At 47.3% G+C, this 15,413-nt stretch overlaps 1 protein-coding gene across 1 annotated transcript in view; it reads left to right on the forward strand.

The window, feature by feature from the left end:
- LOC147106123 (voltage-dependent L-type calcium channel subunit alpha-1C-like) overlaps window positions 1–15,413 on the forward strand; it is a 531,473-nt gene that overhangs the window by 24,620 nt on the left and 491,440 nt on the right. Inside the window, exon 2 of the mRNA XM_086008919.1 lies at window positions 1,515–1,654. Within this exon, the coding sequence (XP_085865045.1) occupies window positions 1,515–1,654 (140 nt within the window). The remainder of the gene's footprint in view (window positions 1–1,514; window positions 1,655–15,413) is intronic.

Below are 15,413 nucleotides of genomic sequence, written 5' to 3' on the forward strand. Positions count from 1 at the left end.
AGCAAGACATCCTTGGTCCTGTACTCGAATCCTCTCGCTATGAAGGCCAACATACCATTTGCCTTCTTAACCGCCTGCTGCACGTGCATGCTTACCTTCAGCGACTGGTGCACAAGGACACCCAGGTCTCGTTGCACTTCCCCTTTTGTGAGTAAACAGTGAATTTTAAGAAAGTTTAAAAAAAAAATAATGTTACTCCGCAAGAAGTGTAGAATCCAATATGTGGGGCACACCTTTAACCAGTACAAAAGTTTTAAAGGTTATTATAAAATCTATTCTCCAACTATGGTTTAAGAACTCCAAGAACTGTAGTAATGCTTAGTATTTTCTTGGCCCAAAACTATCTCTGGTGCGCATTGAGTAAACTAGGCCTGTATTCTCTTGAATTCAGAAGAATGAGAGGGGATTTTATTGAAGCATACCAAATTATTACAGGGCTTGATAGGGTGGATGCTGAGAGAATGTTTCCCTTGGCTGGGGAGTCTCGAACCAGGGGCCACAGCCTCAGGATAAAGGGTAGGCCATTCAGGACTGAAATGAGAAGAAATTTCTTCACACAGAGGGTGGTGAATCTTTGGAATTCTCTAACCCAGAGGGCTGTGGAGGCTCAGTCATTGGGTATATTCAAAACAGAAGTCGATAGATTTCTGACTAGTAAGGGCATCAAGGGATACGGTGATAGGGCTGGTGAATGGAGTTGAGGCAGAAGATCAGCCATGATCTCATTGAATGGCGGAGCAGACTAGAAGGGCTGAATGGCCTACTCCTGCTCCTATTTCTTATGTTCTTATTGCCTGAGGCTAATTAAATGCACACCTTTTGCATTCAATATCTTGAGTAAATATGAATATTGAGAAGTCACTGAGGATGTGTAATTACTAATTAATTCAAATGAGTCTTATTTCTACTGTCTGCCATGGCTCAGTAGTAGCACTCTCTACCTCTGAGTCAGGAGGTTAAGGGTTCAAGTCCCACTGCAGAGACTTGAACACAAAATCCAGGCTGACACTCTAGTACTGAGGGAGTGCTGCACTGTCAGAGGTGCCGTCTTTTGGATGAGGCATCAAACCTAAGACCCATCTGCCCTCGGGTGGATGTAAAAGATTACATGGCACTGTTTCAAAGAAGAACAGGGGAGTTCTCACCAGTGTCCTGGCCAATATTTATCAATCAGCATCACTAAAATAGATTATCCAGTCATTATCTCATTGCTGTTTGTGGGACCTTGCTGTGCACAAATTGGCTGCCATGTTACCTACATTACAACAGTGACTACACTTCAAAGCCTGAGGCTAATTAAATGCACTTCATTGGTTGTGAGTGCTTTGAGACGTCCTGAAGTCATGAAAATGCACTCTAGGAAAGCACATCTTTCTTTGTTACTGCAATTAGTGAAATGATGTGAGCTAGTCACAGTGTAAAAGAAGACTATCTTTGATAAGTGGACTGTACATTTTGTATGGCTATGTCATTGATAAACTATACCTTCTGTTTTTTTTTACTTTCTTTTATAGGCTTTTTAGTGCTATTTTAGAACAAGCGACCAAAGCAGAAGGAATTAACCCAATCGGAGGTAAAGCTGCTGGATTCGATGTCAAAGCTCTAAGAGCATTCAGAGTCCTACGGCCATTACGCCTTGTATCTGGCGTACCTAGTAAGTACTTTGAGAAGGTACAATTACAAAATATATCACCCAAGACTGTGATATTTGAATTCCATTGTCTTTTCTTGCTGCCTTATCAAACTAGTTCTAAAAGCTACAACAACAAAAAATACATGGGGAATTTAACTGGGAGTGGGTTTCGGGCAGGCAGGATGTGCATCAATATCGCCTGATGACATCAGTTTGAAGGCCGAGCTATTTTAATTCCAGGGCATCATTTGCATCTGATTGGCAGGGTCGGGAATGGGCAGCCCGCCAACTTTCCAGCTGGGACTTCCAGTGGGGATCTAGAGACCTATTTAAAGCATGAATGCACGTTTTAATGTGAGATTGCATTCAGCTTTTGGCAGATTTATTTGTGAACTAAGAAATGAGTCACAAAGCTGTCCTCAAGTTGTCTGACTGTTCTCTGGAGGTCTTGGTGGAAGAGGTGAGGGCAAAGAGGGATGTTTTGTTTCCCACAAGTGAGAAGAAGATTCCCAATTTGTACATACACTAGGCCTCGAGAGAGATGACAGAGCTGGTGAGTTCCACGAGCATCACTCCCAAGATCTGGATTCAATGTAAGAATCACTTCAATTACCTGATAAGAGCAGCACTACTACATTTTAGTACATTTTGTGTAAATGGACCGCTAAATCTCTTTGGACTTCTAAAGTTCCTAACTTTCCACTCTTTAAGTAATACTCGAATCTATCCTTTTTTGGTCCAACATGGATGACCTCACACTTGCCTGCATTGAAATTTATCTGCCACAGTTTTGCCCACTCACTTAATCTATCAATGTCTTTGTAATTTTATGCTCCCGTCTTCAGTACTTACTATCTCACCAATCTTTGTGTCATCGGCAAACCTGGATACAGTATATGGCTCTCTATTGTGTTATCTTAGTCATTAAAAAATATAGTGAATAGTTGAGGTCCCAGCACAGATTCTAGTGGGACATCAATAGTCACTTCCTTCCAATCCGAGTACATACCCATAATCCCTACTCTTTGTCTTCTACCGCTGAACCAACCTCCTAACCAGGTCAATAATTTGCCTTCAATTCTATGGGCTTTAATTTTGGCTAACAGTTTCTTATGTGGAGCCTTATTGAATGCCTTCTGGAAGACCATATAAACACATTCATAGACATTCCCCTGTCTACTACTTTAGTCACTTCCTCACCTTTTGCTTGCTCCCTTTACAGCAGCCACTAACAACATTCTGTTCTCGCATGGTAGCAATTGCAAAACAATGAACTCCTATGATGACTCCTTCCTCACTTCACACTCCAGCCACTTGCTTTCCATTCAACATCCCTTCTCATCCTGCTTGCATTTTGCTTCTGCTCCCTCTAAGCATATGTACTACATGCAGAAGCTTCATACATGTGCACTGTCCTTTTCAGTAGTCACTCACGTTTTCTGCAGGAGAAAATAGCATACAACACAAAGGACATAGGTGTACAGTCCGCGCCTCAATAATACACGGATTTCGGGAGAACAGTTTAACAGGTACTTTACTGAACAAGAGGCTGCTTGAAACTGAAACTACAGAAGCCTGCTAGGGCCTTTTATACAGGGGTGGTCACTGCCAGTACTGCAGTCTAAGACCAGTTATTCCCTTAAAGGGACATACACAACAATTCCTCCCCTTTTAGATAAACAGTACATAACATTCATTTAACAACTAAATAATAACTAATTACAATTACAATTTTCTCAGTAATATATACATCAACTGGAATAGTCATTTATAAGTTCAGTCTTTGAGGAGGCTTCCTGATCCGGACTGGATAGCGCCTTTCTCGAGTATCCTGTTCTGGCAGTGGAGTCAATTCTGGCTCATTGTCATTGGTTGGTTCGTCAGCTTCCAATACCCCTGCTTCTGAGGTAGACGCAATCTGTACTTCGGGCTCATTACCAGGTGCACATGCTTGTGGTACAGGTTTGGCTTGTTCCTGTGACTCTAGAATCTGGTCAGCATGGCATCTCACGATGCTCTTTCCAACGTCCACTGTGTACATTAGTGGTCCCTGCTGTGTGCATATCGTGCCTGGCTGCCATTTTTCTGTTCGGTAGTCACGGGCCAAGACTGGTTGCCCTATCTTGAAGCTCCTGGTTGGCTTCTCATTTATGTGCTGGAACTGCTTATCCTCAACATCTCGTCTTATGTTTGGTTTGAGCAAATCCAAGCGACATCTTAGTCTCCGGTTGAAAAACAGTACGGCTGGAGTTTGGTTGGTTACTGCATGTGTCGCATTCCGGTAAGCAAACAGGAAGTTATCCACCTTGTGTTGCAGTGGTATGTCGTCATTATACATTGCCTTTATGGCCTTTTTAAAGATCTGAACAAACCTCTCAGCCAATCCATTTGTGGCTGGATGATATGGGGCAGATGTGTAATGTTTCACCCCATTATTCTTCAGGAACCTCCGGAAATCCTCAGACACAAACTGTGGGCCATTGTCGGAACAGATCTGTTCTGGCAACCCATTCCTGGCGAAGATGGTCCTTAGGACTGCAATAGTTTTCTCCGCGGTGGTGGAGGACATTTTAATGACCTCTGGCCATTTCGAATGGGCGTCCACAGCGATTAGAAACATTGAGTCCATAAATGGACCAGCGAAATCAATGTGTACCCGTTGCCATGGAGATGAGGGCCACTCCCATGGATGTAGCGGGGCCTGTGGTGGAGCGTTTTGGACCTTCTGGCATCCTGCACATCTCTTGGTCATATCCTCGATTTCTTTATCGATTCCCGGCCACCACACAAACGCCCTGGCTAGGCTCTTCATTTTTACCCCTCCCAGATGACCCTCGTGAAGCTCATTGAGTACTCTATCTCTCAACTTGGGTGGAATTACCACTCGGGATCCACACATCAAGGTTCCCTGGCACACTGACAGCTGTTCCCTCCTTGGCGAGAATGCTGGCAACAGTGAGTCGCCATATGCTGGCCATCCCTTCACCGTCAAATCATAGACCCGAGAGAGTGTCGGGTCATTTCGGGTTTCCTTCTCAATACTTGCGTTTGTAACAGGCAAACATTCGACTATGGTCGCATGGAATGTCTCCACCGGGTCCACTGCAGGTGCTTCTTCCGCCGTAGGCAACGGTAGGCGCGACAGCCCATCAGCGTTTCCATGTTGTTTCGTACCTTTGTACTCTATGTCATACTGATGTGCCCCTAGAAAAAGTGACCATCTTTGCAGCCGTTGCGCCGTCATCACCGGAACGCCCTTCTTTGGGTTAAAAATTGAGACCAGGGGTTGATGATCAGTCAGTAGGGTGAATTTCTGCCCGTGCAGATAGTGATTGAACTTCTTCACCCCCCGCAGCAGGCTGAGGGCCTCCCTGTCAATCTGGGCGTGGTTACGCTCGGCTGAGGTTAGCGAGCGCGATGCAAAGGCTATTGGCCTCTCTGAACCATCACGGAATTTGTGTGACAGTACCGGTCCAATGCCGTAAGGTGACGCATCACATGCCAACCGAATCGGTAGTGTTGGGTTGTAGTGGGCCAATACTTCTTTTGATGTGATTTGGCATTTACATTCCTGAAAGGCACGCTTACACTCATCACTCCATTTCCATGTTACACCAGTTTGAAGGAGGGCGTTCAGTGGGTGCAGAATTGTAGATAAATTCGGCAAGAACTTATGGTAGTAGTTCACCAACCCGAGGAACGACCTCAGTTGCGACACGTTTTCTGGTGCTGGAGCCTTGACTACAGCCTCAATCTTGTCCGGCGACTTATGCAACCCTTCCTCATCAATCATGTGGCCACAATACGAGATTTGTCTCCTGAAGAACTCGCATTTGGGACGGTTGGCTCGTAGCCCATATTCCTGCAATCTCGTGAGCACCTGTTCCAGGTTGGCAAGGTGTTCATTGTCATTTTCGCCCGTAACCAGGATGTCGTCCAAATAACACTGGGTCCCCGGGATCCCTTGCAGGACTTGTTCCATTGCCCTCTGCCACATAGCCGGGGCCGATGCTACCCCAAATACCAGTCGATTGTACTGGTAAAGGCCTTTGTGAGTGTTTATCGTGAGGTATTTCCTAGATGCTTCTTCCACCTCCATTTGTAGATACGCTTGAGCTAGGTCAATCTTTGTAAAACGTTTCCCTCCAGATAGTGAGGCGAAAATATCTTCTATCCGCGGAAGCGGATACTGTACTGTGTGCAGGACTGGGTTCACAGTCACCTTGAAGTCCCCACAGATGCGAACCTTCCTTGGCTCCCCAGGCGTGCTGCTCAATGCTTTCTTCATTACAGGAATGATGAGTGTGGCCCACTCGCTCCAGTCCACCTTAGACAGCACCCCCGAACGATCCAGACTCTCCAGTTCAGCTTCCACAGCTGGACATATCGCGTATGGCACCGGTCTGGCCTTGAAAAATCTTGGGGTTGCGTTATCCTCAATCTTTATGGTTGCCTTTACTCCTTTTAGAGTCCCAAGTCCTTGTTGGAACACCTCTTCTGCATCAGATAGAATTTGTGACAGACGTCCAGGTGTGACGTCATCATCTTTTTTGTCAGTCACGGTTAGTGCCAGAATGGAACGCCAATCCAATTGTAGTCTTCGGATCCATTCACGTCCCAATAATGGTGGTCCTCCATCTCGTAGTATAGTTTCTGTGTTTTCTTTCCGTTATATTCAACTGGCACCCTTATGTTTCCTCTGGGGTAGACCTTTTGCCCCATGTATGTCTTCAATACAATGGACGTATCCTTTAAGGGTATGTGTGAGAATAGCCGCTCATAGTCTCGTCGATTCATGACAGTTAGGGCTGATCCTGTGTCCAATTCCATCTTCACTGGGGACCCTGCTATCATGAGGGTGACCCAAATGGTTCGGTGATCTTCTTTTGCGATCACGTTGTGTAACTTTAAACAACTTAGTCGCCTGCTCCCGGATTCCTTATCACTCTCCTGATCTTCTGAACAACTATCTGTCAGTTTCTTTACTTTCCTGTACTGTTCCTTAGTAGTTCTTGTCGTGTTGGTCTTCTTTCCCGACCTGCAGACTCTTGCTATATGTCCCATTTTCCCGCATTGCCTGCATATTTTGTCTTTAAACCAGCAGTCCTTCTGCTCATGGGTTGTTCTGCCGCAGCGATAGCACTTTTCGGCTGCATACGCCATTTCGTTAGCACTGTATTCTTGTGGTTTCTGTTGTATTTCTGCAGCTCCCCGTGCTGCTGCTTCGTAGGATACTGCCACGCTGAAAGCCTGCTCTAGCTTCAGGTCCTTTTTTGAAAGTAGTCGTTTCTGGGTTCCTTCACTCTGGAGCCCGCAGACAAACTTATCCTGTAAGGTGTCTGCCAGTCCTGCTCCGAACTGGCAGTGCTTCGATAACTTGCGTAGTTCCGTAAGATAGTCAGCATTGCTCTCATCTTTGTGCTGGTTTCTTTTATGGAACTTGAATCTTTCTGCTATCAGCAGTGGTGTAGGGCTTAGATGTTCCTGTAAGACATGAACAATCTCCTCAAAACTTTTCTCCATTGGTTTAGCTGGGGTAATTAAATTCCGCAATAGGCCGTACATACTCGCACCCATCAGATTTAATAATACCGACGCCCTCTTTCCATCAGCCACCTCATTTGCCTTGCAGTACACTTCAATTCTTTCCACATACGTGGTCCAGTCTTCTACCTCATTGTCGAAAGCAGTGATACTGCCAGTTTTCGGCATCTCGGGCGATTTAAAATGGCGCCTCCCGCGCTTTTGCTTCTTCCCCAATGGAATAAAATGGCGCCTCCCGCGCTTTTGCTTCTTCCCCAACGGGATAAAATGGCGCCTCCCGTGCTTTTGCTTCTTCCCCAACGGGATAAAATGGCGCCTCCCGCGCTTTTGCTTCTTCCCCTTACTGCCACGCTGCTCCTAGCGTTCTACGGGGTAATGGCGGCGACCCGCAGCTTCGGCGCGTCTCACTTTCCTTCCCCCCCCCCTGTTTAGTTTCTCTCCGCTGTCCTGTTCTCGAGCACCGACCGCGCCCTGTGCGCTCCACCCTCTCTCTCTCGTTTTCTTTTCCCGGCGACGCTGCGCGGCCCGATTTGTAGAGCCGCTCGATCGAGCTTGAGCCCGCCGCAGTCCGGAAGGGTCAGCGTGCTACCTGCTACCAGCATGATTCGCTGGAACCACAGTCTCTCCCGCAATTCTCCAAACACCGATGGATTCTTCGGGCGGTTGCCCTCGGTCGACGCCCGTTGCTCAGACTACGACCTTCCAGGACCTTCCTTTCAGGCGAGATCCCCGTGAGATGATGCCACATTGCAGGTGAGTTCGAACTTACTCGTCGCCACTGTAAAGTCTGCGCCTCAATAATACACTGACTTCGGGAGAACAGTTTAACAGGTACTTTACTGAACAAGAGGCAGCTTGAAACTGAAACTACAGAAGCCTGCTAGGGCCTTTTATACAGGGGTGGTCACTGCCGGTACTGCAGTCTAAGACCAGTTATTCCCTTAAAGGGACATACACAACAATAGGCACGACTGGGGGAGAACCACCCAATACGATGGCCATCACCTGAATAGAGCAGAGAGCTCTGGAAATCAGTGGCCCATCAAGAGCAGTGTGCATTGGAGATGATGAGGCTGGCGGCTTATCTGAGCAGACTATTACTTGTACCCCTTCAAGTACCTTAAAAAATCGCACATACTTGACGAGTTGGCAAGCTTGACAAGTTCAGGCTGCATTGTGAAGCCTGTCATATGTTACTGTCCAGATTGACTCTTGTCCCGTTTCTCTTTCCTCTAGGACCCTCCTGAAGACACCTCGGAGGAGTATAATCCTCCTGAGGGTGCTCTGTCATATGCTCCATCCCTCCCAAGCACCAGCAGAGAGATTAGCACCCGGGTGCATTAGACAGTGAGTTAGTGGGGTCTGCACTTGGAGAAGCACTCCGCGCGAGTGAGTAAGAGCAGATAGTGGTGACGGACTGCCCAAGAGAAGATTCGCTGGAGTACGAGGTCACCTCTCAGCTCTGTTGAAGAGGACAGAGATGTGGACTTCAGGGGCCTAGCCTTGAAAATTGCACAATCAATTATATGAGGTATTGACAGGCATGCACAAGAATTTCTGAACCATGGCAGGAAGTATGGAGAAAGTCCACTTCCAGCTTGTGTGGTGGTGTGTCGCATCAGCACTCTGTAGTTCATCTTGGAGTGTATGGCCATCTCTAGGAACTTTGTAGCCAGGTCTTCACATTAAGAGTATGTGTTACCAGCTTTTGCAGCTTTGATGGAAGCTCAAATGGCTGCATCCAGACACTGGACTCCAACGTGTGCTCCATGTAGCCTTGGACAAACTGGTGGACCACATAGATGGGGGCTTCCAAGGCTTCACTCCTCTCCTACAGTTGTTCCACAGATCAGTGGGAGTGATGAGCTACAGCTCAATGGGAGCAAAAGTGGCATGTGTTGCCCTCTCTCAGAATGTTATCACAATTTGGTCACTTGCCATCCCCTCAAACAACACCCACCATAGTGGCATAAAGCCAGTTGGACCAGACTGCCCTGGCAGCAGCCAAAGTGCTAGAGTCTGTATCCAGGCCATCACAAACTCGAGCTCCCAGAGGTCTCAAGTATCTCAACATGAGCATCAGTAGCCTTCCACCAGCTGTGCTGGTCATTAGCGGAGCATTTCATAGGAATAGCCAAGTCAATAAACTTTGTTTTCAGAAAGGCACTATGGGTTGTCACTTGGGTGAGAAATAATTTAAGGCAATTATTGTGTTTGGCATTAAACTAATCACCTTTCCACATTCAGCACTTTAGTCTGCAATGTTTTTTTCACAGCAGCTTCAGAGTCTGCATTGTTAGTATGCCTTTTATATAAAAGTTGGTTGAATGGTTTCAATGTTCTTTAATGCAGGATTATCAGGAAGCACTTTTTCACACAAAGTGTAGTGGAAACATGGAACTCTCTCCCCCAGTAGGTTGTGGATGCTGAGTCAATTGAGATTTTCAAGACTGTGATTGATAGATATTTGTTAGCCAAGGGTATCGAGAGATATGGATAAAAGGCAGGTAAATGGAGTTGCGGTACAGATCAGTCATGATCTGATTGAATGGCCAAATGGGCTTGAGGGCTGCATGGCCTACTTCTGTTCTTATTAAGGGATTGGTGAAGGTGGTAACCTGTACTGTTAATACAGAGAGGGGCTTTGTGTAACTTTTCAGGGGAGGGAAATGAGCAGGTCATCAGAAGCATTGTGCTATCAGCTGATCCTTGTTATCTATGGCTGCAAAGCATTGAACCGATCCTCCTCCTTCTGCTTTTTCCTCACCTTCACCCAAGCTATGAGAGCTTATTCAGGGTAAGTAAGGAAAAAAATCAGAAACAAGCAATCTCCGAACTCAAATATCTCTCAAATCCAAAAAGCACAATAACACACAAATCTCTGTGATCTGAATGCCGCTTTCAACAGTGGTTCCAGTTGCTCTCTGAAACCAATCTAACTAGGTTTTACTTAGTGGGTTCAGCGCTGGATGGGACTTCTGCTATTTGGTGTTAAAAACACATTGGGGTCCTAATCATAAGGCCTGATTCGTATGTATTCACGAGGCACCCGCCTGTTTCTAGCTTCGGCCACCAAAAGAAAAGTGATGGTTAAAACTGTGACAAGCGGGAATCGAGCAGAAACTAATCTACGTAGCTACCCAATTCCTGCTGGATGGTTAATATTCTCCCCACAGTAGTTAATTGTACTTTAAATAATGTCAGTGGCCCAGAAATTCAGGTCGGGGGCTTCCCACGGGTGCAAGCCTCCAGCCTGTGCTTACCTTGCGCGCCGGCCATTGAGCTGTGGGCCCCCGTGGAATTCCGATCCGGGGCCTGGTCCAGCTGTCGGTGCGCAGTGCTTGCGTATCTCAGGGGCGCAGTTAGTTCGATGCGTCCCCTGGGATCACGTGGGCCATGGGGAGCCAATCGGAGCAGGGAATGCTCCATTCATAAGTCTGACAGGAAGTGCTGTCAAGACTTATAAATACTACGGCCCCAAAACAGCACTAAATCTTCAAATAATTTTTTTTAAAACATTTTTTTAATGAACTATAAATTACATGAAATATCTATTTTAAACAATTTAAATTTTTGAAAAAATAATTTTATTTTCTAACGGGGCTAAAAATAAACTTACCTTGCTTTAAAGTATTTAAAAATAATAGTCCTGTGGAAAAAATGTTTTAATTTTAATTAATTCACCACTTACCTTGTAAAAAGCAGGCCTTAAGTTCGATGCGCACGTGCAGCCCCTCCTGCGCACGCGTTCGACCTCTGAACCCCTTCGTTCAGAGGAATAGAAGTGCCAGTTTCCGCGCATGCGCAGTGCATGCAGGAAACCGGCACTTCCATTGGGCCTACGGGTGAGTACCCCGTGCGTACTCACCCGTGGGGACCCGAATTTCTGGGCCAAAATATTTTCCTCTATTTGCTTGGTAAATTATTACAATCATATATCACTCTTTGAGCAAAGGAGTTCATTCTGGTAACAGTTCGAAATTTACTTTGCACTAATTTCCATTTATGTCCTCTGGTTTTACTTTCCTAGTGTACTTTAGAGTAATGATACGAGTTTATCTTATCTATACCATTTAATATTTTATTTACTTTAATGTGGTTCTCCCTGAACTCCCTTATTTCTGGAGTGTAAAGCTTAAGTTTCTCTAATCTTTCTTGATAGTTAATTTCTTTTAAGTTTTTAGATTAATTTAGAGTTTTGTCTGGTGCATTTTCAGAAAAATCAAGGAGGGGAAGAGAACTTTTTGCGATGAAAAATTGAGTTGTTTAGTCCAAGCAAGGTCCTGAAATGAGCACAAAACTCTAAGGGCTGGATTCTGTCAGGACCGAGGAGGCGGGTTTGAAGGTGGGTCACGTGGGAAAGTTGCAAAAAATGGCATCGGGCTCCGATCCCACCTCCACTTCGCCTCTGCGCAACTTTCCCAAATGCGGGCTTGCAGACTCCGTTTCGGTCCCACCTCCAAGAGGCGGGATAGGCCTTTAAGACACTTAACAACCACTTAAGTACCTCTATAATGCCATTTTGAGAGGCCTTTCAGAGTTCACCACATTTCTCGGGTGCTGCACGTCTCCCCTGGAACACGCCAGTTAATCCTGTCAGGTTCACAAGTGGATGGCTCAATAACAGCTGCAGCTCCACCATAAAAATGACGTTTTCCACAATGATCATTTGCAGGTGGCAGAACTTTCTTTTCTCAGGTCTTGGTGAACTTTTTGCAGTTCTACTGATTTTGGAAGTGTTGAAGCTGAGATCCATCTCCACTGTGACCTCCTGGGAAACCCCTCTCCCCACCTTGACTGAGCGCTTCCTCAACTGAGGTATATACCTGCAGCATGGAAACCATTTATTTCCTTTCCTCCTGGACCTCAGATTCGGACGAAGACCAGCCGCGGCAGCATCAGAACCCGGAACAACAGCAGGAGCAACAACAGGAGCGCCAACCTGCTGCTCACCCACCTGAAGCTGCACAGACCAGAAGGCGCTAGCGTAGGGAAGGACGTCATCGCAGAAGATACCCCTAAAACAAGGTTTAAAGACAGAGGATGAGCTACCTCAACATGACTGAGCAGCAGTGCTAAAGGAGGTCTAGACTTTCACGAGAGGTAGTGGGTGACATCTGCGCAATGCTGCAGCAAGATCTGGAGCCCAGAGGAGTGGGTAGACACCCCTTACCAGTAGCCGTCAAAGTCACCACCGCACTCAAATTTTTTGCTTCAGGCTCATTCCAGGAATCAACAGCAGACATCAGCGGCATCTCCCAGGCGGCCGCACACACTTGCAAAATGCAGGTAACCGATGCCCTCTTTGCTAACGCGCACAATTACATCAACTTCTCCAAGGATCAAGCAAGTGTAACCGTGCGTGCGGTTGGATTTGCTAATCTGGCAGGCTTTCCAAGGGTGCAGGACGTCGTTGACTCCACACATGTGGCCGTTAAGGCACCCCATCACAATCCACTTATTTTTGTCAACCGCAAGGGCTTCCACTCCCTCAATGTGCAGCTGATGTGTAACCACAAGAAGGAAATTTTGCATGTTTGCAAGTACCCTGGCAGTTACCATGACTCCTACATTCTGCGGCAGTCTAGTGTGACTCCGCTTTTCAGTCTGCCAGACCAACTTTGCGGTTGGCTACTTGGAGACAAGGGCTATCCCCTGAAGACGTGGCTAATGATGCCGTTCAGGAGGCCATCCAACGAAGCTGAGGAGCGCTACAACTCCAGCCACATTTCCAGCAGTTCCATTATTGAGCAAACCATCGGCTTGCTGAAGATGCAATTCAGATGCCATGATAGATCAGGTGGAGCCCTGCAGTACTCAGCAGCCAGTGTCTCCAGAATCATCGTGGTCTGCTGTGCACTTCACAACCTGGCACAGCATCATGGCTTGCAGCTGCCTGATGTACAAGTGGCTCATCACATAGCCTCCTCAGATAAGGAGGAGGAGAGCGAGAACGAAGAGCTTGTGGAGGCGCATGAACCAGCGCCAGCAGCACGCGAGAACATTGCTGCCCGGGATGCAAGGGATGCAACTCATCTTGGCCAGATCTGCTTAGGCTGCCCAATCAAACACATTTGGCTCGCACCCTCTTATCACACCATCAACAATGGACAAGAACCTGTGGCTTCCTATTACTCTGACCACCATACTGACAATTCCAAGTCGCCCTGAGCCCTCAATGTGGAAGTCCCATTTGCGAAATGACACAGCCCACAAATTCAACAGTTTGCCATCAAGTCATTTTATAACATTCAGTCAAGGATGGCATTTCACAATTAAACACAACAGAACACCCAAGTGACTACCCTTGTGACTACTTGTGCGTTATCTTCCTCTTATGCTTGCTCCTACGTGGTGCTTCCCCTGTGGCTTCAGCAAATGTGGAGGCCCCTTGCTCACTTTCATGCTGCCCCTGCCTCGACACCTTTGGCAGGCATCCTCTGGGATTGTGAGCCTGTGAGGGCTCGCCAACAGTCTGCTGCTCCTGCGGCTGTGCAGGGGCTGAGATGCCGATCTCAGTTGGGTGAGGACTCTGGTGGGGCTCTGATCGAGGGCTCTGCAGTAGCATGGTCGTGTGAGCGCTTGGAGAGGAGCCCCCACTTCCTTGTTGTCTGCCACCAACATCCCTCTCATGGGTCAGCCCCACTTCAGAGCTAGCAAGTGGCTTGACAGCACCTTGCAGCTCTTCAGAGGGGCCATGAGGACCCATTTCTTCACTGGCAGTTCTACTCCAGAGGACTTCCATGAAGCTCTGGTTTCTCTGCTCAATAGCTGACGATAACTCCTCCAGAGATGTCAGTCTATTCTGAACAATGACCATGTTTTCAAGACCCTGGCGACTTAGCTCCTCCATGGCCGTAGCCATCCTCTCCTCTACTGTAGTCATCCTTTCCACGGAGGTAGCCATCCTTTCCACAGAGGTTGCCATCCTTTCTGTGGTGATGCGTTCATGCGCCAATGCCTCCACAAAGGCTCCGCTCATGTTAGCGATGGACTCCTCCATCCGCTCCACACTCGCAGTGACCCTGGAGACAAAACCTGCCGGAGAATCCTGCACCTGTTCCTGGAGTTCCATCAGTGCTCTCCTTCTGGATGGACCCGGAGGCACAGGGTCGACATGCAGCTGAGCCGAGCTGGGAGCATCCTGCGGCCTCTGATGAGGACTCTCCACTGCTGTTCCTGTCTCCACCATCTGCTGATGCTCACTTGTGAGCTGTGATACACCAGGTGACAATATTGCTCTATGTCCCGAAGGTCCCACCGAGGTGTGAGTGTCTGCGCTGGTGCTGGGTGCGCTTAATTCTGCTGACGCTGCGCTGTCAGAGGTTGTAGCTTCCTCTGAGGAGTCTTGTGACTCAGGCTGTTCCTCCTGGACAGTAGGGAGGGGGGCTCTCGATGGTCCTGTGGGGGAGTAAAGGATAGAGTTAAACATGTGAGATTAACGTTGCATGCACATGGAATTGCGCAGATCATCATAAGTCAATCTGTTAGAGCATCAGATTCAATATCAGTCACTCATGCAATGTCAATGAGAGAGATGAAAAACTATTCTGCCACCAGCTTGTTCTGATGCGCCCGTCTGTCCGTCCCCCGTTTGCGCATCCTCCTCCACTCCCACGATCTCGAGGGACGCCTCCTCTTTGCTGGTGAGCTGGGATATTGAAGGTGGCCCTCCTTCTGCCTTCGCCCTTTTCCCTCTTATTGTGGGCTCTCTTTTCCTGCAATGAGGGACACAAGTGGAGTTTGAGTGAGAATGATGGAGTGAGTGTAGAGAGTCCATAGCATAGATGCTTAGAAGGACACAAAGATGGAGTGAGGTCCCAAAACCAAGGGCCCTCCCTGTGTGTTGTAAGTTGTTGTCATAGCATAACAGTGATAAGGAGTGTGAGGGCAGCATAGTCGAATAGTTAAGTGAATGTGTACATCGAGAGAGGGAATAGTTAAGGGTGCATGGATGTAAGGGTCAAGTGGGATGTGGAGGAGCAGGCTGACAATGCAGTGTGCTGGTGATGTGAGGCAATGGGGAACAGATTGAGGATCATGGTGATGTCATACTCACTTTTCCTGTGTGGAGAAGGTCATTAAACCTCTTTCTGCACTGCAGCCAGGTTCTGCTGCACATTGATATGGCACTCACCTCCTGTGCCATTTGTAGCCACACAGCTTTGGTCTGCTGGGGAGGTCTTTTCCTCCCAGAAGAAGGAAACAACACCTGTTTCTGAGCTCTGGCTCCCTC

The sequence above is a fragment of the Somniosus microcephalus genome, chromosome 16 (assembly GCF_052327205.1).
Source record: "Somniosus microcephalus isolate GS21.2 chromosome 16, FLI_Smic_1.0, whole genome shotgun sequence".
Taxonomy (NCBI): Eukaryota; Metazoa; Chordata; class Chondrichthyes; order Squaliformes; family Somniosidae; genus Somniosus; species Somniosus microcephalus.